Here is a 23,906-nt window from a genome sequence, read left to right as displayed (position 1 = left end):
GAATGTTTTAATGCTGATGCAGTTTGCCCTCCTGCTAAGATGAGGCCGTGACTCCTGCTGAGGGCTAGTGTGGCTACAGGTTATCAGGCACCTTCTCCTGACATTTATTCCAGAATCCCTTGAAACTCCTTATCCGGGGAGAAGCACCGACAAGCCCCCTGTCTGTAGCTCGCTGTCAGGACGCCTGGCCCTTGGGAGTCTCCTGGCTCTTTAGCCCTGGCCAGCCGGCTTCAGAGCATCTAGGGGAAAAGTGAAGACACAGCTGGTGACCTGAGGCACTGACGCTGCTCTGTGCCCACGTTCTTGTGTTGCTAAAGAGCAGGGTGTCTGGGGACAGGCCCGTGCCAGCTGTTGCCCCCGGCCTAGCTGTCGTCGGCAGCCATCCTGGCGGTGGGCTAGGAGACAGTTGTCCTTACAGTGTGGTTTCCTGCAGCTCTTTGATTTTTTTTTCTTGAGATACAATTCACATATCATAAAACACAGCATTTTAAAGTCTACAATTCAGTGGTTTTTAATATATTCATGAGGTTGTGCAACCATCCCCACTATCAAATTCCAGAGCATTTTCATCACCCTCAAAAGAAACTCATATCCATTAGTAGTCCCTCCCTATCCCCCCTCCCTCCAGAGATCTGATTTTTCACTGCTCTTTGCTGCAAGTTTTCCATGGTACAGGCTCAGGCCAGGCTCAGGGCCCCTGGAACCTCAGGGCTGGAATGTGGTGGAGGGAAGGGACTTGGGCATTAGAGACAGGCACTTACTAGCTGTGAGATTTTAGGGAAATGCTTAACCTCTCTCTGCCTTGGTTTCCTCTGCTGTTAAATGGGGCTAATATCTACCTATTTCCTACCTCATTGGGTTGTTTGTAAAGATAAAATGAGACACTGTGAGGAATAATAGCTACACTTGTTAAGACCTTTGCCTACATTGTTCTTATTGAATCCTCATTAATCTCAGGAAGTAAGAGTTATCATCTCTATTTAATACAGAAGGAAAATTGAACCACAAAGAAGCTTAGTAACTTGTTCAAGATTGCACAGCTTTGCATCAGTTTTTAGCTGCAAAGCATGGAAAAACTGACTTTATCTTGTTTCTAGAAAAAGGAAATTAGTTATGACCATGAATGGGAAGTCCAGAGGTCTGGCAGGCTCCAAGGCAGGTATTAGGCAGCTCATGGACCCACTGAAGGATGGATGGAGGTTCTTTCCATGCTGACTGCATCTTGGGCTGGCGGCAGGATGGCAGCCACAGGTGTTGGCCTCATGGGCTCCCTTGAGAGTCAGGATGTTTCTTTCCCAGGAGCCTCCGGCAGACTTCCCTTCATGTCCCATCAGCCAGAGCTGTGGGTCACAAAGCCATTCCCATGTCCATCATTGGAAGGGGAAGGGGGTTGCCGTGATTGGTTCAGACTACTCAGGATCTACCCTGGATCTGGGGCAGGGTCACCCCTCCCCCTAGTCATGTAAAATAGGGTTTGGTTAAGAAGGGAGAAATGGATTTGGGGTGGATGCCGCAGTATCCACCAAGATCAATAAATAACTGAGCTGGGATTTGAAACAGCCTCCCCAGGCCCAGCACCCCTGCGCTTAACCACAGTGCTGCACAGCTTCTACAGCTCCCGGCAGGCAGTGAGTCATGTGCTCAGTGAATCTTGGTCGAGTGCCTCAGTCCGTACTGGTTTCCACTCCTCCTGAGTCCCATCTCCCTTTTTCTGACCCACTGTTGCTCTTCTACAGCTAAACGATTGCCTGGCCTCAACTCGAACTCCTCTAGTGATGGGGAACTCAGTACCTTTCCAGGCATTTCCTTCCTTCTTTTAGATTATTAAGTGCTATGGCTGCCTTTTATGGTGCTTTTAGATGAATTAGAAACAGATCTTCTCTGGGTGCAAAAATTGGAAAAAGGTGCTCACTCTAGGTGATATAGCCCTTTAGTTCATGACTTGGAAGGGCACCTTTGGGGTAAGAAAACGGCACCCATACCTAAGGGTGGGTGCAATCCTGCTTGGGTGATGTCCCTCAAGGCGGTGCCTTTGTGCATTGCACAAACTGCGCTGCTGTTTTGGGACATTTCTTCCATTAAGACGCTCCTCGGAGGGATCTGTAACGTGCACGAGCCTCAGCTCGCAGGCACCGGCAGAGTACGGGAGGTTTGTGCTCTGGTTCTGGCTTGGGGTACAAGCGGGCTAAGGGCAACCCTTCCTGCCTGAAGGTGGTACAGCTTTCTCTCATCAGGAGGGTTCAGCTGAAGGGGGTGAACCAGCTGTCTGTCTCCCCATCCCTTATCTCCTGTTCTGCTTCTCCCTCTCCCCTCCCCAGGGACAGATGATGAGTGTTTGGGAGGGGAAAGATCCCGCTCCGGGGGAGACCAACAGGCTGGAATGCCATTGCCCCTGGCTTTAGTCTCAGTACAGTCAGCGCCAGCTGTGCTGTGGCCTCTGTGGGCTGAGCCATCCCAAGGCTGTTCACGATAGAAATTGGGGAAGTCTAAACCCTGGCCTTCCAGGTGCCTAGGCAGGTGGAATCTTTTCCTTGGTGGGAGACTGATTCTTCATTTACCCGGTCAGTTCGAAAATGTGCTTCATCGCAGAGGACAGGAAAGCCTGAGTTTATTGCCTGGCGCGGAGGGTCACGTGGCTTCCCAGGGTCTCCGTGGTTATTCTGAAAGTGCCCCTGAGGCGAGCAGGTGGCCTGAGCGGGAAGTCAGGGCCAGACAGTCTCCCTCACCCACGGCAGCAAGGCCCTTGTGTTTCCCATCACTGAGTTTTCCTGAGGGTCCCATTTGCCAAGTTTCTGTCTGGTGAGACTTTTTATCCTTGATTAAGAAGCCCAGAGAAGCATAATGTAAAGAAAATGCATTTGCCGCCCTTGTGCTAAGTGGGAGCTCTGTCCCCTGGTGTAAGCACCTCGGTGCTTTCTCTCAACAGCAGGTGGACCGATGTGGTGATGATGATCATGGTGACAATGATAAATGTCATCTATGATTTATCAGGTGCTCGCCATGCACCAGGTTTTATAGATATTGTTTCATTTATTCATGCGTTATTTTACAGTGATCCTATGAAATGTATCACCATCATCATGATCCCCTCCCCCCCCATTTTCCAGGAGGGGTGGGAAAACAGGCTGGAAGAGGCTAAGTAGCTCACCCCAGGGCCTGCCTCTGGGAAGTGGCCATGCTAGGATTTGAGGCCAGGCTTTCCTGACTCTGAACCTCTGTGTTATCATGGCTCCTCCCCACGCTGATATTTGGATTTGAAGAATTATGGCATTTGAAATGGAGAACACTGTGCGGCTTTGGAGCCAAAGGAAGGGTGAGCCATGCCGTCTTCTGAGCCCGGAGGCAGAGACAGCCGCTGGGGCTTGGGGGTGCCCTGTGATTGTGATCCCCTGACCTCCCCCGCACTATTTGCCCATCTGTGAAATGGGGATTTAAGTTAACACTAACACCTCTCTCGTAGTTTCATCTTTCAAGAGGAACAATACGTGCGCGGGACCTGGTGTTGGGTACTGTGTGGGGCACAGGCTCAGAGGTGGCGAGCTCCGAATCCAGCCGGGCCGCGTCCTAAAAATGTGGGCTTCTTTCTTAACCTTCTAGGCCTTACGTTTCTCACCCATCCAGTGGAAGAATGCCAGTACCTCCAGCCCCTAACCGCAGGCTTTCTCAAGCCACACCTGTAAAGCTCTTAGCGTGGCATGAAATTCGCATTCAGTGCGTGCCGACCATGATAGCTTTCCTAATAGATTTCTGAGTTTGTACATTTCTAACAATTTCAAATTAATAATTTGAGTTTAATAAACTTGCAGAAGAGCCTAAACTAAAAAAAAAACATAAATATCTGACCCCATGAAGGAATTCAGCAAATGGTGGGTGAGGGCTGTTACATATTTCGTGATTTTTTTTTTTAATGTTTAAACCAGTATTTATTGAACAGATACACTAAATAACAATCACATGTAAATAGTTTGGTAATATTGACACGAAGCATGAGCTTTAATGGAAGAACTTGAATTTAGAATAAGACGTTTCTCCCTGGAATGCATAGGCATTTCCAATTGCCTGAATACCTTCGTTTGTGTTTTCCACAGTTACGTCAATGAAATACGTTCCACGACAAATTCATCACCTTGATTCACAGACTTACTCCTTTTCCTCGATCCTTTTATCCCGGACTGTTACATATTTCTGAGGGTTTACCTCTTTTGCTCATTGCAACACAGTGATTGAGGCCCTGAGAATCCAAATTCCCACTTCATAGAGGGAGAAGATGCGCTGGAGAGAGGTGAGGTAGTTTCTCCAGGCTCACAAGCCGGTGTCCAGACCTCCGCTTTCTCCACCTGCCACGCCATGTTCTCCATCATCAGAAGCCATTTTGCTTTCCTTACTTTCCTTTAAGAACTGCAGCCAAGGAGCCAGCTTCAGCTTTGCTCCTGTTCTCAAGCTGCCCCGGTTCTGGGGAGACATGGCCCTCGACCCTGCAGCCCAAGCTGGCTGCCCTGCCTGAGCATGGAGGGTGCTGCGCCTGCAGCCCGGTCCCCTCAGGACACCTCCCTTTCTGGAGGCCTCAGCGTTTGTTCTTTTAGTACAAAGGGTCCCAGGGTGACAGCTGACATTGGCACTGCAGCTGGCCATTCTTCAGGGGGGTGAGGAGATGCCAAGGCCTTCACTGAGGCTTCTCATCCCTTCCACATGGAGTTGGGAGCCCAGCGAGTCTGAACACAGCAAAAAGGGTGTGTCCTGGTCTTTAGAGAAACCCTGCCTGTCTGCAGGGACATCTCCCCATTTCTCAGAACATGGAGGGATGCAGCAGTGGGTGGGGGACAGCCCCCTGCCTCCTCTGAGGCCCTGGGTTTACAGAGGTGGTTTCAAAGTCTAGGAGGGCCTCATATCTGAGGCTGGGCTGCTGGAGCCCGCCTCAGAGTTAGAGCCACTCAGCTGGTGGTCAGACACCTGCTTTGCTGCCTGCAAGGGGGCCAGGTGGGTTCTGCTGAAACTCAGACTCGTTCAAGAGCCGTCCCAACAGTCTCACCTCCAGAGAAGCCAGCTGAACCTATACCCCTCACCCACCGGTGACCCAGGTCTGAAACCTTCCCAGGCCTTCAGAGTCCTCGTGTATCGGTTTAAATGAATATATATTCTTACTAGTGTATTCATTTGCTTGACAAATGTCTGGAGTACCTACCTGCCATGGATGGGCCAGGTGCTCTGATTGATACACAGCACGAGAAAAATATCCTCTTGCCCTCCTGACAAGAGGGAGATGGACATGAAACTGGTACATTAAAACACCAGCTCTTTTATCATGGAAAGTTCAAAGCATACACAAAAGTAGGGCAAATAATGTATTGAGCCCCGATGAATCAGCCACCAGGTTCAGTCATTATCAATTTGTGGCCAATATCATTTAATCTCTGTCCCTCCCCTCCCGTATTATTATTATTATTTTTAACATCTTTTTTGGAGTATAGTTGCTTTACAATAGTGTGTTAGTTTCTGCTGTCTAACAAAGTGAATCAGCTCTATGTATACATATATCCCCATATCCCCTCCCCGTTGCATCTCCCTCCCACCATCCCTATCCCACCCCTCTAGGGGGACACAAAGCACCAAGCTGATATCCCCGTGCTATGCAGCTGCTTCCCACTAGCTCTCTATTTTACATTTGGTAGTGTATATATGTCCATGCCACTCTCTCACTTCATCCCAGTTTACCCTTTCCCTTCCCTGTGTCCTCAAGTCCATTCTCTACGTCAGTGTCTTTATTCCTGTCCTGCCCCTAGGTTCTTCAGAACCTTTTTTTTTTTTTTTTGGTTCCACATATATGTGTTAGCATATGGTATTTGTTTTTCTCTTTCTGACTTACTTCACTCTGTAAGACAGACTCCAGGTCCATCCACCTCACTACAAATAACTCAATTTCGTTTCTTTTTATGGCTGAGTAATATTCCATTGTATATATGTGCCACATCTTCTTTATCCATTCATCTGTCAGTGGACACTTAGGTTGCTTCCATGTCCTGGCTATTGTAAATAGTGCTGCAGTGAACACTGTGGTACATGACTCTTTGAATTATGGTTTTCTCAGGGTATATGCCCAGTAGCGGGATTGCTGAGTCATATGGTAGTTCTATTTGTAGTTTTTTAAGGAACCTCCATGCCCTTCTCTATAGTGGCTGTATCCCTAACACCGTACACAAAAATAAACTCAAAATGGATTAAAGACCTAAATGTAAGGCCAGACAGTGTAAAACTCTTACAGGAAAACATAGGCAGAACAGTCTATGACATAAATCACAGCAAGATCCTTTTTGACCCACCTCCTAGAGAAATGGAAATAAAAATAAACAAATGGGACCTAATGAAACTTAAAAGCTTTTGCACAGCAAAGGAAACTATAAACAAGACGAAAAGACCACCCTCAGAATAGGAGAAAATATTTGCAAATGAAGCAATGACAAAGGATTAATATCCCATATTATTTTGATGAAAATCCCAGATATCATATTGTTTCATCTGATCATATTTCAGAATGTATCTCTAAAGGATAACAACTCTTAAAAGTTATATAATTACACCACTAACAATAATTTCTTCATTTAATCAATATCTGGTCAGTGTTTACATTTCCAGTTGTCTCATAAATGGCATAAATTTTTTTGTTCATTTGAATCGTGGTCCAGTAAAGATCCAAGTGTTGCAATGACTGGAGCTACTTTGTATTTTACGTGTCTTTTTAAGGAATAGCCTTTGGGGCTGACCCAGATGGCCTGGTAACTCATTAGAGATGCAGATACCCAGCATTCCCAGACCTACTGGAGCAGAAACTTTGGGGGTGGGGTCAGCACATTTGTTTTAATAAGCGCTCCAAGGTGATTCTGAGCAAAGTTCGAGAGACCCTTTAATCTATAGTTTCCCCTCCTTCTTTCCCCTGTATTTTCCTTGTAATTTCTTTCTTTCTTTTTTTTTTTTTTGCGGTATGCGGGCCTCTCACCGCTGTGGCCTCTCCCGGTGTGGAAAACAGGCTGTGGACGCGCAGGTTCAGCGGCCATGGCTCACGGGCCCAGCCGCTCCGCGGCATGTGGGATCTTCCCAGACCGGGGCACAAACCCGTGTCCCCTGCATCGGCAGGCGGACTGTCAACCTCTGCGCCACCAGGGAAGCCCTGTAATTTATTTCTTGATGAAACCTGGCTGCTGTCCTTAGCATTTCCGCAAGTCTGGGTTTTGCCAGTCAGTCCCCAGACACTGATGGAGAAGTTCCTCTCTCCTCTGTACCGAGAGAGTAGAGAAGGCTTTTATCCCTCAAACAGAGGGGACTGACTTTTGGAGGTGGAGTTCCCCGGAGGAGGGGGTGGAAGTGGGGTGCACTCCAGGCAGGGGAACAGTGTGTGCAGGGGTCTGGAGGCTGGATTGAGCACAGATGTTCCAGGGCCTGTGAAAGGATTGGGTGGAGCCAGGGATGGGGGCGATGGAGAGAGATGAGGCTGCAGAGGGAGGCAGGGTGGACTTTTAAAGGCCTGGATGCTAGCTGTGTGCTAGGTTTATCCTGTGGGGGATGGGAATAGAAGGCCCTGGCCTGGTCGAGTAATGTGAGCAGACCTCGGTTTTGACCGGATGGCTCTGACTGCGGAGGAGCGTGACTTGGATGGGGCGACTCAGAGCGGGGAGACTAAGAGGCTGTGTGGGAGCCCTGATAAAGGTCAGCAGGGTCTGGACCAAGGTTGTGGTGGTGAGGCTGCAGAGGGTGACTGTGAGAGATGCTAAGAAGTAGGAATGACAGGGCTTGGGAGTGCAATGAGAGGGGAGGGAGAAGCCTAGGAAATCTCCCTTCTGGGAGCTATGGGGGTTGCACCAACCAAAAGGGACATTTGAGGAGAGAGGCAGGTCTGGGGGTGATTTGAGAGCTGATCCCACGTTGTTGGAGGTAACTCAGGAAATGTGTTACTAATATCCTGACTCGGGGGTTGATGCCTCAGTTGGGAAAGACCTCAGTGGCCCTCCAAGTCTATGGATAGACACTGAGTCCACTTTTGGGCACACGTTAGAAACATCCGCCCACCCATCCACCCATCCATCCACCCATCCACCCATCCGTCCATCCATCTACCCACCCAACCAGCTATCCATCCATCCATCCATCCATCCATCCATCCATCCATCCATCCATCCATCCACCCATCCATCCATCCATCCATCCATCCATCCATCCATCCATCCATCCACCCACCCATCCATCCATCCATCCACCCATCCACCCATCCACCCATCCATCCATCCATCTACCCACCCAACCAGCTATCCATCCATCCATCCATCCATCCATCCATCCATCCATCCATCCACCCATCCACCCATCCATCCATCCATCCATCCATCCATCCACCCACCCATCCATCCATCCATCCATCCACCCATCCACCATCCATCCATCCATCTACCCACCCAACCACCTATCCATCCATCCATCTACCCACCCAACCACCTATCCATCCATCCATCCACCCTACATTTACTGAGTGCCTGTGACAAATCAGGAGCTGAGGAATCAAAGATGAAATAAGGCATGGCCTTGCCCAGATGAGCCCAGAGTCTGTGAAAGAGAAGTTGGGTGGACAAAAGTATCTTAATCCTGTGTATGGGGTGATCTGGTGGAGCCCCTTCAAATGCTGGGTCCCAGTGGGCAGAGGCTGTGTGGATCCTGAATATAATTCATGAAAATTAGTAGGAAGACCTGTTGGTCTAGAAAGCATTTCCTCACCCCCCCAGCAGCTGCCTGAACATGCGTGTTCCTGTGAACCTATGGTGAAGAGAGAAATTGTGAACGGCCACCACACATGGACTGAGGTTGCAGGAACTCGGGGATCTCACTGTCTCCGGGGAAACTCCGATGCCCCAGTTCTCTCTCACTGGGGTATCTTATCTCCTAATCCATTTAGTGATGGGGACGGTAACTGGAAGTTGCCGTCCAGTGTCAGGATGGGCCTGACGCAGCCCCCTGGTGCTGATGCTGTGGTTTCTGCCACAATAAATGCTCATTTCCATAATTGTTATTTAGCATTTGGAGAGCAGCTATTTTACACTCAGTGTTCTTTGAAGTCAGGAGGTTCTCTCAGTTCACACCAATAAAATTTCCATTTACTTTGGACATCAACCATGGTGATTGAGCAAAAAACCCCATAAATTATTTACTGAAATGGGAGTTCAGTTTACGGTAATAATGCATTAGTTCAGCTAGCCATGCAGCCTGTTATAGGGTAATAAGAATTTTAAATTTTCCTTCTTAAAAGATATTTGCCAGTAACCTACACATGACCTTGAGCTGATCAATTTTCAAAGATGACACTACAGGGAGGGCATATAAGGAGAGAGAAAGGGAGAGCTTTTTTCAAATGGCCTGATTTTAGGCAACTGTCAGCAAATAACCTATTATCTCATGGCTAGCAGGAGAAAAGAAATGAACACATACACTGCATTTTAAAAATCATAAGGACCGGACCTTAAAAATCCTTTTGGAATTGAGCATTTGTTTGATAGAACATAAATCTGAAAGCTAGCAAGGAGGCCTATTTGAAAAAGCTGGGGAGTCTCCATTGTTTGAGACCACCTGTCATTTCACATGAGCCTAGAGCCTTGTAGAATAAAGTCAGCCCAATGGTTCCGTCTTCATCTTTTAAAATGTTGTATTTATGGAGCAGGATCGAGTTGATATATATCTCAGAAAGTCCACGATTCTGCTCACGGCTCCTTGCTGACTAACGTCTCCAGCAGAGGAGAGCAACGAGCAAGTTCATGAATTATGGCTGTCTCTGAGGTTCTCTTATTAAAACTACTTTTTATTTTAGGAGTGTCTGCTTTGATTAAAGCCATGAGAGCCAGGAGCAAATGAGAATGTGTCTGGATTTTACAAGTCTCACGTTTTATAGCAGGAACCCTGATGAAGCCTGTATTTTAATTATTACACTGTTAAGGCAGGTGATGAGTATTAACCTCACAAGTTCAACTAGTTTCTCCTCTGCTCTCTGCTTTGGGGTCTAAAAAATCCTGTGGCAGGAGACTTGTTGGTTGAATCCTATTTTTACTTGTTCATCTCCTCTACTTGGCTGCATAAATATTTTCATTTATTTATATATCCCTCTTTGCTGCAAAAATTATTTTTTAAATGACTTGGTTGAAGAATGTTTTGTGGGCTGAGTCCCAGGTTAAGAGTGAACCTAGGAACACCTGTATCTATTTCTATATTTACTAAACTAAAAAAGATTATATACTTCTATATAATAAAGATTACTTACTTATATACAGTAAGTATATAAGACATAAGTAATGGTAAATCATCTAAAACGAATGACAAAGAAGACCTGAAGATGATTTTCTATTGGTTTTCTAGGAAGCTTCCGGTCTCTTCCTCCTCGGCTTGATTCTGTGGCTGACAGTTTGCATTCTTGAAGTGTTCCTTGTTTTTCTGATTCTGTGATGTGAGATCATCAAACCCCTCTGCGTTACTGCATTTCAGAGTAACTTAGTGCTTGAAATGGGAAGATGCTTTGAGTGTCTGTTTAATCTTGTGGGAACGGCGGACTAGGTATTTCTTAAAGCTCCCTGATCCGTCGGCTCTGCCCTTGACTACACTTCTGGTAGAGCATTTTCCTTTCATCTCTTTCACCAGTCTTCTCTCCTTACCTCCGCAGGTGAGTATCCCTTTTCTTTTCATCAGCTTCCTTTCTCTCTTCCAAGCCTGGACTCTAAAAATCTCTCTTCTTCTTGGGCTTTTAGCTTTGCCTTTCTCTTCTGCTCCTCATGTGCCCAGGACACTCTGTGTACTGAACTGGAATATCACATAGGCGGGAGCAGTCATGGGGCAGATGTTATTATATTGGCTTTACAGAGAAACTTAAACAGGGTCACAGTGAATGACAGTTGGTGTTTCTTACTGTGGATAATGGCCTAGGTTTAATTGGTAGCCAGGACACACAGCATGTACCTTGTACATATAGACGTTCCATGTATCAACTCTCTCCTCTTGTCTGTTAGCTTAGATCTGTCAATTATCCATAGACCAATAGGTAATATTCTGTTGACCCTGCTGTGTTTATTCTTAATCACTTACCTGTTGAATGAAAGCTCTCAAGATTGGTTGGGACTATACGCACACCAGAAACTTCTCACATCCCGCAGGGGCTAAAGTAGGCTTTTTCCATATTCTTTTCCCTAAAAATTTTTGAGCACCTTTTTGACATCTTAAATAGTTAAATAGAGAAATATTAGCTTGATAACAAAGTTATCACTGCAGGCGCTTTATATTTCTGTGGAGGGTCAGTGCACGTTAACTGGTGAATTACCTTTGATTTGGGATCTGGAGAGCGATAGATGTGGGTGTGCATGATATGCAAATGTCTATAAAAATGTTACTCCTCCATACCTTCTGTGCAAATCAGTTTTAAATCATCGCACAACGTAGCTGCATTTTAATTTCTAATGGAGAAAATCCATGAAGTTCAATTGCCTCTAGGCCTGGCTGAGTGATCAGCAAGTCAAATGATTTATTTCGTACTGAACCAGAGGCAGGGTGGGAGGGAGGTACAGGGAGAACCAAAAAACATCCTTGGTTCTTGTCTTCAAATTCCCTGGAGTCCTCTGGGGGCCCAAGGCATGTGTTCAGTGTGTGGCCCAACACATGCTATTTTACAAGTCAGCAGGACATGCTCTGAGAAGGGCTGAGTGATGGGATAATTAGAACCAAGCAGACAGCGGGGTGGATGGTTTGTCTGCAGATAAATAGCTTGTTTGCTAATTGCCGGCACCAGATTTTCTGGGCAATTAGACATTCGGTGTCTTCCAAAACCTTCTGTGCAAATGTGGACACATGGCTGCAGGCCTTGCAGGTAGCGGGTGGAGAGAGGGTGGCTCACGGGCCCAGCCGCTCCGTGGCACATGGGATCTTCCCGGACCGGGGCACGAACCCGTGTCCCCTGCATCGGCAGGCGGACTCTCAGCCACTGCGCCACCAGGGAAGCCCCGAGCAAGTTTTTTTTAATAAAATTTTTTTATTGTGGTAAAGTATATATAACATAAAATTTGCCATTTTAACCATTTTTAAGTGTGCAAATCAGTGGCATTAATTACATTCACAATGTTGTGCAACCGTCACTACTTTTTCCAAAATTTTTCATCACCCCAAATGGAAATTCTGTACTCCCCATTCCTCCCTCTAGCCCCTGGCTACTTCTAATCTACTGTCTGTCTCTATGAATTTGCCTGTTCTAAACATTATATGGTATTTGTCCTTTTGTGTCCAGCTTATTTCACTTAGCATAATGTTTTCTAGGTTCATCCATGGTGTATCATGTGTAAGAATTTCATTCCTTTTTACAGCTGAATAATATTCCATTGAATGGATATACCACATGTTGTTTATCCATTTGCCTGTTGATGGATACTTGGGTTATTTTCACTTTTTGGTTTTTGTGAATAATGCTGCAGTGAACACGTACATACAAGCGTCCCTGTTTTCAGTTCTTTTGGGTAGTTACTTAGGAGTGGAATTCTTAGGAGTGGAATTGAGTCTATGGTAAGGCTATATTTGACTTTTTGAGGAACTACCAAGCTGCTTATCACAGCAGCTGTATCATTTTGCATTCCCACAAGATATATACAGGGGGTCCAATCTCTCCACATCCTTGCCACCATTTGTTATTTCCTTTTTTTCTTTTCCATTAGAGCCATCCTAGTGGGTGTGAAGCAGTATCTCACTGTGGTTTTGATTTCCCTAATGGCTAATGAGTGCATTTCCCTAATGACTAATGAGTTAAGCATCTTTCACGTGCTTATCGACCATTAGTGTATGCTCTTTGGAGAAATGTCTGTTTAAGTCCTTTGCCCCACCAGTGGATTCGTGGCCTCTGTACTTACTTGCTTCTGAACCTTTCTCCCAGAGGTTGGAACTGCGCCTTATCAGGAGGAGAGGGAGCATACGCCTGCAGATTGGGGAGGTGGCTGTGCAGATTTGAAGCTTCATATTCACTCTTTCATGATTCATTTTATTCCCTCAACCCATTTGGTGCCCACTGTAATGATGCTGTTCGAGTTCTCACTAAGCAGGAAAAAAAAAAAATCAGTAAGCGCGTGGGATTAACCAAAGTGATTTGGCAAGCAGAGGCAGACGGAGCCACTCCTAGTGCTTCCCTAGAAGCAGACAGGTCTTTCTCAGATACCTCATACCCTCTGGGTTTCCTTGACTACAGGTGTTGTTGTAGCACATTACCCGTTTTTTTCCCCGTCAGGTATTAGTCTGTATACTGAATGGAGCAGTATTTGCAGAACGTACTGGATGGTACCTGGGATTTGTTGGTGACCAGGGTCTGGCCAGCATCTCTGCAGGGGGAGCCTGCAGTGCTTGTTCCGCTGCCCTGCAGGCCCTGCCGGTCCTGGGCAGTGGGCAGGGAGAGTGGGTGGAGCTTCCAGCACTGACCAGGGACAGGGCGACTTCTCCTTGGGTGCTCATCCCTGGGGGAGAGCCACGGGGCTCTGGCAAGGTTTCAGAACAAATGTCTGTGCCTGAGTAATTGCAAGAGCAGTAGGGGAATCGACAAAATGCTATTCATGCTGCCTGGCTGTTGGCTCTTCTCTGATTTGATCGCGTGTCTGTTGCAGGGCCCCGACTGGGGGACCCAGGAATGCTAATCTATCTGTCTTTCTGCTATGTTTTTTGTTTTGTTTTTTTAAATTGAATGTCAAAACCCTTCAGCATCACTGAAGAGAGATGAGTTCCCCTTGTTCTGGCAGGGCCTCGTGCCAGAGGGAGGGAGGAGGTGTTGCATCCACAAAGCAAGGGAATTATTTCTGGAAGTCGCACTCCTGTCCTCTATTCTTACGATTAGGCTTGCTAATCTTTGGGGTGGGGTCCCATACTCCTTTGGGAACCTGACAGTTGTGGATGCCCTTCCAAGAAAATGCATGAAAAATTTGCACATCATCTCAGGGGGCTACAGGCTCCTCTGGTCCATACTGGCGCCTGGGCTAAGGACCAGCTCTGCAGAGGGCATGAGCCAGGTGCCAAGGCGATGTGGGGACTGGGCAGCCTCTCTGCTAAGTGGGAGTTGGTTGGCACATAGGGAGAGTCCTGGTGGTCACTGTGAGAAAAGGAGCGTCTCATTTGGTCAAGTTTTAAATATCAAATACGGGGGTGGACAGATCAGACACCCTACCTTTCTGGCTGGAGTTCAGCCTCGCCCCACGTTAGCTGGCTTTCCAGGGGCAACAGTCCCTGCAGGAGCAAAGCCACCCAGCCCGCATTGCTGCTGTCCGGCTCAGTCCACACCACCTCTAAGGAGCGCACTTGTCTTTCCTTTCAGAAATGGCCCCTACATCTGCATATTCATCTCCAGCCCGGAGTCTGGGGGACACAGGAATAACACCTCTGTCCCCTTCCCACACTGTGGTAAGAAATGTGTGTGTATGGGGAGGGGGGTACGTGTGCTGATTACTTTGCGTTCAGAGGCGCCTCTCACATGATGGGCTTCTGAGCGGCTCCCCACGTTCATGGTGGAGATTAAGTTGTCCTCGTACCAGCCCCGTGAGCCTTACCAAGCCCCTTCGCCACTGTGGGTCAGCAAAGGCTTTCCACGGTGTGGATGGTGCTCCTGGAGCCATTGGCCTGGGTGTGGGTAACATGAGCAGGCAGGGTGGGAGCAGCTCTTCAAAGATTCAGGGCTCAGAGACTGCGAGGCATCCTCTTGGGAGGAAGCAGCCACTTTGGGCTGGCGGGTGAGTCAGTGAAATGCAGTGGCTTTTCCACTGTAGTTAACCGCCGTGACCAAAAGCTGTGGCTGTAATGGCTTCTGCACCAGCTTGCCCTAGAGAGAGGACCTGGGCAGCGCGGGGGGCTGGAGGCTGGGCATTTGCTCCCACCCTGCCCCTCACTGCAAAGGTGGATACTGTGGGGCAGCCGTTCCAGGGATTTACATGTAGCCAACCAGAGAGACATACCCGGAGGAAAGGGCGGCTTTGTACAAGCTGCTCAGAGCCTCAAAGCAGACCCTGCTGAGAAGAACTTCAGAGCCATCGCTAGGTAGGGACGCCAGCTTGTCTTGGTTTTCCTGGAACCATCCTGGTTTCCACGCAAAGTCCTGTATCCTGGAACTCCCTCAGGCTTGGGAAAACTGAGAGGCTTGGTCACCTAACAGCTGGGTCCTGTGGTTTTCAAACTCTGTACCCCGAGGATTCCCTGTAAAACTTCAGGATAAGCTGAACGGGATGGGGGGCAGTGTGATGAAAGGCCAGACATGTGGGGTTCTCACCCCCTGCTCTAACCAATACTCTTCAAATCCAAAAATTATTGGTATAATTTGAAGTTCTGTGGATGTTAAAAAAAAAAAAAAGTCTACATTTGCTTAAAGGATTTTTTGGAAGTCTGTCATGGCCTGACCAACTCACTTGACAGATGAGGAAAGGCTCGAGGCCCCAAGGGGGCAGGACTCAGCAGGGTCATATGATGTCTATGGCAGGACCGGGCAGGGTCCCTGGTATGCTGAGCCCCACATCCATGCATGACACGCCCGGGCAGGTGGAGGGGTCACCTGGCAGGTGCACAGGGCACAGCTGAGCAGGGTCTGGAGATCTGTGCAGGGACTGGGGGAGGGCGATGGGGGGCAGAGGGGGGTGTCACTCAGGGAACCACTGGGGTTCCAGCCCAGATGGAAGAGTTTCCGTAATTAGCCACGTTTGTGCACAGTTGATAAAGGGAGTGTTGAACAAGTGTAGGCAGGGGCCCTCCCCAGTGGCCTGGCCCTTGTTCAGGAGACACCTCCATTTCTCCTTGAGTCGGTCAGGTAGGGGCTGAGAAAGCCTGCCCTCTCCCCAGGACTCACCACGTGGCAGCCTTGAACCAGAATGTGCAGTATGCTTCTGTCTGCAGTGGGCACACAGCAGGGCAGGGTGGAGCCCTTCTGAAAGCCTGGCTTGACTGCCCTACCCACTCCCTGTACCCCGCTCGGTTATCTGCAGAACGATGCCGACCCAAACGTCTCTGAGCAGCAGACGTTTCTCGTGGTGGTGGCTGTCGACTTTGGGACCACATCCAGCGGCTATGCCTACAGCTTCACCAAGGAGCCAGAATGCATCCATGTAATGAGGTGAGTGCTGTGGGCAGGGAGGGGCAGGTGCTGGCGCCAGTCGCTGTAACTATGGAGACTTGGGGGAGGGCCTTGGGGGAGGGGAGAGGGATTAGTACAGTGAGCAGGTGAATGGTACGTAGTCAGCGGGTCCTGGATTCTGGCCCCGCTTGGCCCAAACTCACCATGCCACTTGCGGCAAGCCACTTCTGATCTCTGGGCTCCAGGTTCCTGGTCTGTCAATGTGTTGCTTTAATTCTTGGTTTGGGGAAGGACCTGGACAGTATGTTTGAAACCAGGTGATCCCAGCGTACAGCCTGGGCAAGAGGCGCTGACTTTTAAGGTGCTGGTGATGGAGGAGATCCAGGCCTCCACTCACCACTGTGTGACCTCAGGCAATTGCTGAACCTTCTAAAGCTCTGTTTCCTCATCTGTGAAATGGGGATAATGGCAGTACCTGCTTGACAGAGTGTGTGTGCAAATGTAACGAGATTTCCCATCAAGCACTTAGCAGGTAGTAAGATGTAAGCAGGGAAGGTGCTGGCTCTTTCAAGGGAAGTCCTGAGATGACAGTAATCGGAAGTGGGAAGCACCTGAGGAAAAGCAGAGTGGGGTGAATTTCAGCCAACTTCACCCTGAAGCTGCCCTGGGTCTCCTGGGCCACTCCCCCCGCCCCGCCCCCCCACTCATGCACACAGCTGCCCTGGTGTCTACCCCATCCACGTGTGATCAGCTGTCTGCGAGGACCCTGGTCTATCTCGGCCCCAGTGCCTGCTCCCCAAGACTGGCTCACGCCTTCTTGCAGTCTCTGGCCACTCAAAGCTTTGGGAACTAGGGATTTATCACCCTGATTTTCCAAATCCAAGGATGGCTCTGAAGATACATTGTGATGGGCTTTGCAATTCCTTCAGCTGGTCATTGTGGAATTTAGTTATCACTCCCAGAATAAGATCTTAGCATTTGTTATAGAGAATGCTGTTTAAAACATAAGTCATGATAGATGTGATCCCTACCCCACTCTTGATGGAGGCCCTGCCTTTCCTCTGGAAAACTGGGTGTCCTAAGATGCTTCAGAGACCCGTGGGTGTCGTCTCATCAGGAAATAACAAAAAGCCATTTCTAGTAGAGAACCCCGATTGCAGCAGAGCCTTCGGTGTTCAGTCACCGCCGAGATTCTGCCTCGGGTTCGTGGGACAGATGCCGTGCGGGTCCGCTCTGCCATCTCCTGAGGTGGGAACCTCGGAAAGAAAAGAGCTCTGTATTAAAAGCTAGAGTCAACATTTATCAGCTTCTAGTTGTTTTAAGAAATGTTATTTCAAAGGGATAGTCATACAATGAAAACTGAAGAAAAAAAAAAGAGCAAAAATAACTTTGAACTTGCTGGGGAGGAATTCTCACAAAACACCCACAGATGCAGGGTCTCCAGGGACATTATCGTAGTCATCGTAGAGATTTTTGGAGGGAGGTTCTACCTGAATTTTAGTTCAGTCAGAACATATTAACATAACCATGATCCAGACGGACAGAGTTATGAATGAGAAAGTGTAAGTTTTTATATTTAAATAGGAATGAAGGATTAAAAATTTGAAGGGCAAAACCTCAGGAAGTCCATTACCTACTGAAAATGTCCGTGTTAATAGTAATGGAAAATCCATTCCCGAAAGGTTGTGTGGGGCGCGCCTCTGGCCCAGGCGCCAGTGTCTAGCTGAGCTGCTGATCCCCCGTGCGTCTCGGTGGGGTCACCACGGGGACTTTGGCTCCCTGGGTAGAAGCCTGCATCCTCATGGGGCTTGACTGGGAAACCGGCCAGGGATGACTCCAGCCTCATCTGTGTGGCAAACCTAGGTGGAGGTTGGCGCTCCATCTGGACTGTGATGCCAGGGGCAGGTGAGAGCCCATCCAGGAGTACAGCCACCTCCCCAGGAGGGCAGGCCAGGGAGAGAGGTGCGCTTCCTCTCGGGCATGTGTCTCCATCGGGGGCTGCTCGGTGGGGTCGTGTGCTTAGTGGCAGGACCAGCGCCAGCTGCTGAGCCAGGACCGGGTGGAGTCTCCTCGTGGAGCCTCTTGACAGCCGGAGCTTCTCTGCCGTGGCCCCAAAGGAGGGAGAAGCATCCACTCTTTACTTTTCTCCTTCCTTCTGTCTGCGAGAAGGAAGGAAGCTTTGCTGGGGCTCAGCCTACCCTCTGATTGCTCCATGACACCCATCCGTCAGTTCCAGGACGTAATCCCGTCGCATCTGCCCGCCTGTCTGTCTGTATCCACCCCTCCCCACTTCTGGGTCCTCTTCAGCCTATAGATGTGCAGGATAGGGTTCCTTCCCTCCTCACGGTTCCCGTCAGCACTCTCACCCACCTGTTGCTGTGACTGTCCCCCCAGTATGGGGGTGCCCAGGTCTGTTTCCTGCCTGGATCTCTTTCTGAACCCCAGGCTTGTATCTTCAAACCCCTCCTGGGAGTTCAATGCCGGAACGTGCAGATGAAGCTCTCCACGTTTCCTCCTGCCTCCTTCTTGGCCAGGGCTGCGGGCATCTGTGAGGGGCACTGTCTCCTCCAGGTTCCCATGCTTGAAACCTCCGGGCTCCTCGCACCTGCTCACCGCCGAGGCCATTTGGCTCGGTTCTCCGCTGGACGGCTCCTCCCCCCTCGTCCCCTCTCTCTCTTCCCAGGGCTCTCCACCCCCGTGTGAGCTCCCTCACCTTGAGGCCTGAGTCTCCTGCTCAGCCACCTGGCTTCCCGTCTCCCGCCCTTTGGTCCAGTTCGCTGCAGTCAACAGTAGCTCTGATTTCTGTCCTGCCCCTGCTCTGAAACCTTCAGGGGTTCCCTATTACTCACTGATTAAATCTCTCACTCCTCAGGGTTCTCTTCAGCCTGGTTCCTACCACCTTCCCAATCTCGTTTTTCACACAGGTACACAATCACCCTTCTCATTTACACGCTTTCTCCAACATACACAGTCACTTAGCTTGCCCACCTCAGAGCAGCCTGCAGTGTCCTTCCCTCCTTCAACATCAGGTCTCTCCTGAGCCCTGCATTCTTTCCAAGACCCCAGCTCTGGCACCTCTGTCTCCTCTGACCCCTCTGGGACATTTCCCTGGGCCCCTCATTTCCATCTGATGAGGCAGGTATTTATGTGTTTGTTTATACCCTACCTGTTTCAAAGAGGATGCAAACCAGCTATCCATCTGCTATCAAGTGCTTGCAAATTAAAGAACCAAAACCCAAGCCAAAAAACAAAACAAAAAACCCATTACCTACTAGGTTGTGAGTTATTTGAAGGCAGAGACATAAATGTTTCATCTCTGTGTCGCTAGCAGCTGGCACACAGTAGATGCTCAGTAAACACTGAAAGGATGAAGCAGACTTTGTTACTTAGCAAGAACCTGGTACTTGTCCCTTTCGTTTTTCTTATTGACTGAGGTTGTGTCTCTAGTCACTACTCACCCAGCTAAACCAGAGGGCGCCTTTGGCAGCCACCATGGGCACTCACATCTGTAACGGTCACGCACACAGTAGTAGGTGCTCACACCAGTGCCGCCTGCATTGGGATTACGCAAGAAGGCCCATGACCTCTGCCTTTCCTTGGTGGCAGGCGATGGGAAGGAGGCGACCCTGGGGTGTCCAACCAGAAGACTCCGACCACCATCTTGTTGACTCCGGAGAGGAAGTTCCACAGTTTCGGGTATGCCGCCAGGGACTTCTACCACGACCTGGATCCCAACGAGGCCAAGCAGTGGCTGTACCTGGAGAAGTTCAAGATGAAGCTGCACACCACTGGGGTGAGCCAGCCTCTCCGTGGCCCCACGTCCTCCACATTCGAGAGCCGAGGTTCCTCCAGCCTTTCCAGACCTTGGGGGCCCTCAGGTTTCTCCCAAGCAGAAATGAATGTCCATTCACCTCGAGTTTAGAAGTGGAGCACATGACACTTCTGTGGAACACACAGCACTTTCTGACGTACACACGGGCAGGGAGATATTCAGAATATTTAGCAACTTGTTTGCTTTGGAAATTGACCAGTCAGAGAGACACTGCCTGGATGGAGCACAGGCATAGGGGGCTGGGAGACCCCTGCTGTGCCAGGAGATCCCCCTTCACCTGCAGGATTGTTGGGAGATCAAGGAATCCTGAAGGAAGGACTCGGGGATGAGGGAGCATTTTGGGGGCTCAGGGTAGTGGTTATAACTAACCGGTTTGGAAGTAACAACCAGCAACAATGACTCATTAACCTTCTCTGTGGGGAAGGAGGTAGCTCAGGAGATCAAGGGCCCAATAATTGGAGTCCCAATGCCTGAAGTAGTTCTGCTTCCAACTTGCCAGGGTTTTGTAAGGTGGCCAAGTTGATTAGCACCCTCCCCCAAGCTTCATCGAAATGTTGAGCCATAGGATAGAATTTTTTCAATTTAAGCATTTTATCCCTTAAATTTTCCTTAACTCTCAGTACTTAGACATGCAGGATGGTGATAGTGTTTAAGACCACAGACCATGAGGCCAGATGGCCTGGGTTTAAATCCCACCTCTGACACCTTTGAGATACTTAATCCAAGTCACTTAGACTCTCCTTGCCTTGCTTTACCTTATCTGTGAAATGGAGACTTGGACAGTGCTTTTCTTACGGGGATGTTGTAAGGATTAAAGGAATCAAAATACACAAAGCTCTCAGAACCATGCTAGTCGGTCCTTAGTTAAAGTCAATTGCTAGCGTCTATTATTTATTGCTTTCATATGTCTGCTTGTTAAGTGTTTGCAGATGACAAAACAAATGTTACTGGGAAACGCTGCAGCCAGCACCCTGCCTTCCAGGGCTCGGTGCTCACCCGTGTGTGTGTCTCTCTCTGAAGCACACTGACTTCGCCTCAAAATGCACCCTTCTTGTTTCACCTGATAGGATTCAGCAGTGCCCAATAGGAATCTCCTGCAGGTGGAAGCCCAGGAATTTTTTCAATTTGAATTTTTCAATTCCAAGCCTGTGGCTTCCTGATGCCTGGAAGCCGCCTGGGGGCCACCACCCCAAAGCTGGGGTGTCTTTGCTGAGCCCCAGACGTAGGAGGAGTGAGCATGTGTAGAGGAGTCAGGATGATGGGCAGGCCCCACAGGGCCGGTTTAGCTGCTTTATACCCCTTCACACTCCAAAGGCAAAGACTAATTAGCCAGCCTGGATCGATCCCGAGACCGCACTGATTTTTTTCCCTGGTGGCAATGCGTCTTCTGGTTCCAGGAGACTTGGGGGTTTTCTCCTGATTTTTGCTCCCCTCTCTGCCCATTCCCACCCTCTGGGGACTATTTTCATCATTTTTTAATGACCGCAGTCCATCCGGCATCTCACGGAGCATCTTACGCCCAACGACTGCACTCAGCAACTGCTGTAGCTTCTGGCAGAGGAAGGAAGGCAGTGATGCTGGGCTCCCAGTGGATTAGACCGCACAGTCCTTAAAATAGGAGCCCTTCTATTTTTGTTACTTGGTTGGCATCTCATCGGGAAGTGAAAGCTTCGTGTCTGTTTAGCACCGTGCACGTCAGTGATTTGGTATGATTATCTAGGCTTCCATTAAGGGGGCTCCCAAGGGTGACCATGTGTGTCATGTGGAAATAGTATGTAAATTGCATCGGGAGTGGCGTCTGCTGCCTTTTTTTTTTTCTTCCTGGGCTCTGTTGCTGCCCCGAAACCTCTGCCCCCAGAGGATCCAGGGGAGAGAGGAAAAGAAGGAGGGAGGGAAGGAGGGAAGAAGGGAGCAGTGGAGGTGGGGCCTGAGGGGAGCAGCCAGGGCCCCCTACACAGTAAGGGGACATTGCTGCCAGCCCTGTCCTGGGGGACGTGCCGTCCTAATCTGCCCCTCAAACACCAGGAAACACAGACATGGTTCACTGGGTTCCCCAGGTCTCCAAGTGACAGTGCTTAAAGCCAGAAGGCATGTCTCTCCTTCTTTTTACTATTTCATTCCTGTCCCGGCTCTAGGACCTCACCATGGATACAGACCTGACGGCAGCAAATGGCAAGAAAATCAAAGCTCTTGAAATCTTTGCTTATGCCCTGCGGTACTTTAAGGAACAGGCGCTGAAGGTGGGTACATGCCAGAGCCTGTGCTGGGGGCAGGGGGGCACCTGCCAGCTAGGGGAGCAGGAACAGCCTCAGGGCAGAGAATGTGCCCTTGTGCACTGCTGGTGGGAAGGGAAAATGGTGCAGCTGCTGTGGAGAACAGCCTGGCAGTTCCTCAAAAGGTTAAACACGGAGTGACCATCTGCCTAGCAGTTCCAATCCTAGGTATGTACCAAGAGAAATGAAAACATATATTCACACAAAAACTTGTCCATGAATGTTTCTAGCAGCACTATTCATAATAACCAAAAAGCAGAAACAACCCAAATGTCCATCAGTGGATGAATGGTTAACTAAATGGGATTCACCCATACGCTGCAATATTATTCAACCTTAAAAAGGAGTGAAGTACTGACACCTGCTCTGGCATGGATGGACCTTGAAAACATTATGCTAACATTATGCTAAGTGAAAGAAGCCAGATACAAAAGGCCACAAATGATTCCATTTGTAGGAAATGATCAGAAGAGGCAAATGCATAGAGACAGAAAGTAGACTAGTGGTTGCTAGAGGCTGGGGGAGTGGCAGAGGAGTGACTGCCGGGGGGTATGGGTTACTTTTGGGGGGTGATGAAGTTAGATAGCGGGGATGGTTGCGCAACCTTGTGAATATACTAAAACCCACTGAATTGTGCACTTTATTTTATTTTTTTGGCTGCGCGGGCTTTCTCTAGTTGCGGCGAGCGGGGGCTACTCTTCGTTGCGGTGTGTGGGCTTCTCATTGCAGTGGCTTCTCTTGTTGCGGAGCATGGGCTCTAGGCCCGTGGGTCTCAGTAGTTGTGGCACAAGGGCTTCAGTAGTTGTGGCTTGTGGGCTCTAGAGCGCAGGCTCAGTAGTTTCGGCGCATGGGCTTGGTTGCTCTGCAGCACGTGGCATCTTCCTGGACCAGGGATCGAACCCACGTCCCCTGCATTGGCCGTGAACCCGTGTCCACTGCACCACCAGGGAAGTCCCAAACTGTGCACTTTAAAAAGGTGAATTTTGTGGTATGTGAATTATACCTCAGTAAAACAAACAAGAGAAAGGAAGGCGGGAGACATGCAGCAGCTGTGCGATCTTGGGCGAGGTGCTCGTTCTCTCTGATACCCACGTTCCTAACATGAAAAGGGGGTCAGATAACTGTGCCTCGTGGGTCGTTTGATAGTAAGTGAAATATTCGATGCTAACTGCCCCCCTGGGGGCTCAGCAACTATTTACTTGGTAAATAGTTGCTGCTGTCCCCCCTCCTCCATGCCCCCCACCCCAGACCCCGTGCAAGAAGCTGACCAGGTGAATAAGCCCCCTTGGTTGGCCCTTGCAAAGGTTTGTTCAGTGATGGCCCAGAATTAAGAAAATGGCTAATTTCCGAATGGAATAGAGCCATCCACTCGGCGTCCCCTCGCATAGGCATGGTGATGAGCGGGTGTAGATCAGATGATTCAAGAGCCTCGTGTATTAAACTCTATCCAAAAAGAATTGGGAACTTCAGAAGCATTTGGTATTATGTGATCGCTAGAAGAAATTTAGTGAATTCTAGAAATAGAGTAGAACAGAATTCTAGAAATAGGGCTAGAGGGAGACAAAGAGGTGAGGTCGTAACACTGCTTTCATCCATTCAAGTACCTCTTGTTTTGAGTACTTTTTGTGAGCCAGGTGCTATGCGAGTTCTGGCCACGTGGAAAGAAACCCAGTGCATGCAGTCGATGGGTGGGTGTCATGAGGGGGTAACCGTG

General features: G+C 49.0%; 1 protein-coding gene across 2 annotated transcripts in view; it reads left to right on the top strand.

Moving 5' to 3' along the window:
* HSPA12A (heat shock protein family A (Hsp70) member 12A) overlaps window positions 1-23,906 on the top strand; it is a gene marked incomplete at both ends in the record, with an annotated part of 142,024 nt that overhangs the window by 97,971 nt on the left and 20,147 nt on the right. For both annotated transcript variants that reach the window (XM_082674068.1, XM_082674069.1), the window contains 4 exons: window positions 14,348-14,433; window positions 15,999-16,126; window positions 19,694-19,880; window positions 22,055-22,159. In XM_082674068.1, the coding sequence (XP_082530194.1) occupies window positions 14,348-14,433; window positions 15,999-16,126; window positions 19,694-19,880; window positions 22,055-22,159 (506 nt within the window). The remainder of the gene's footprint in view (window positions 1-14,347; window positions 14,434-15,998; window positions 16,127-19,693; window positions 19,881-22,054; window positions 22,160-23,906) is intronic.

This window comes from Grampus griseus (assembly GCF_964374135.1).
Source record: "Grampus griseus genome assembly, chromosome: 16".
Lineage (NCBI taxonomy): Eukaryota > Metazoa > Chordata > Mammalia > Artiodactyla > Delphinidae > Grampus > Grampus griseus.
The sequence above is the reverse complement of the archived record's forward strand: the minus strand, read 5'-3'. Positions and strand labels throughout refer to the sequence as shown.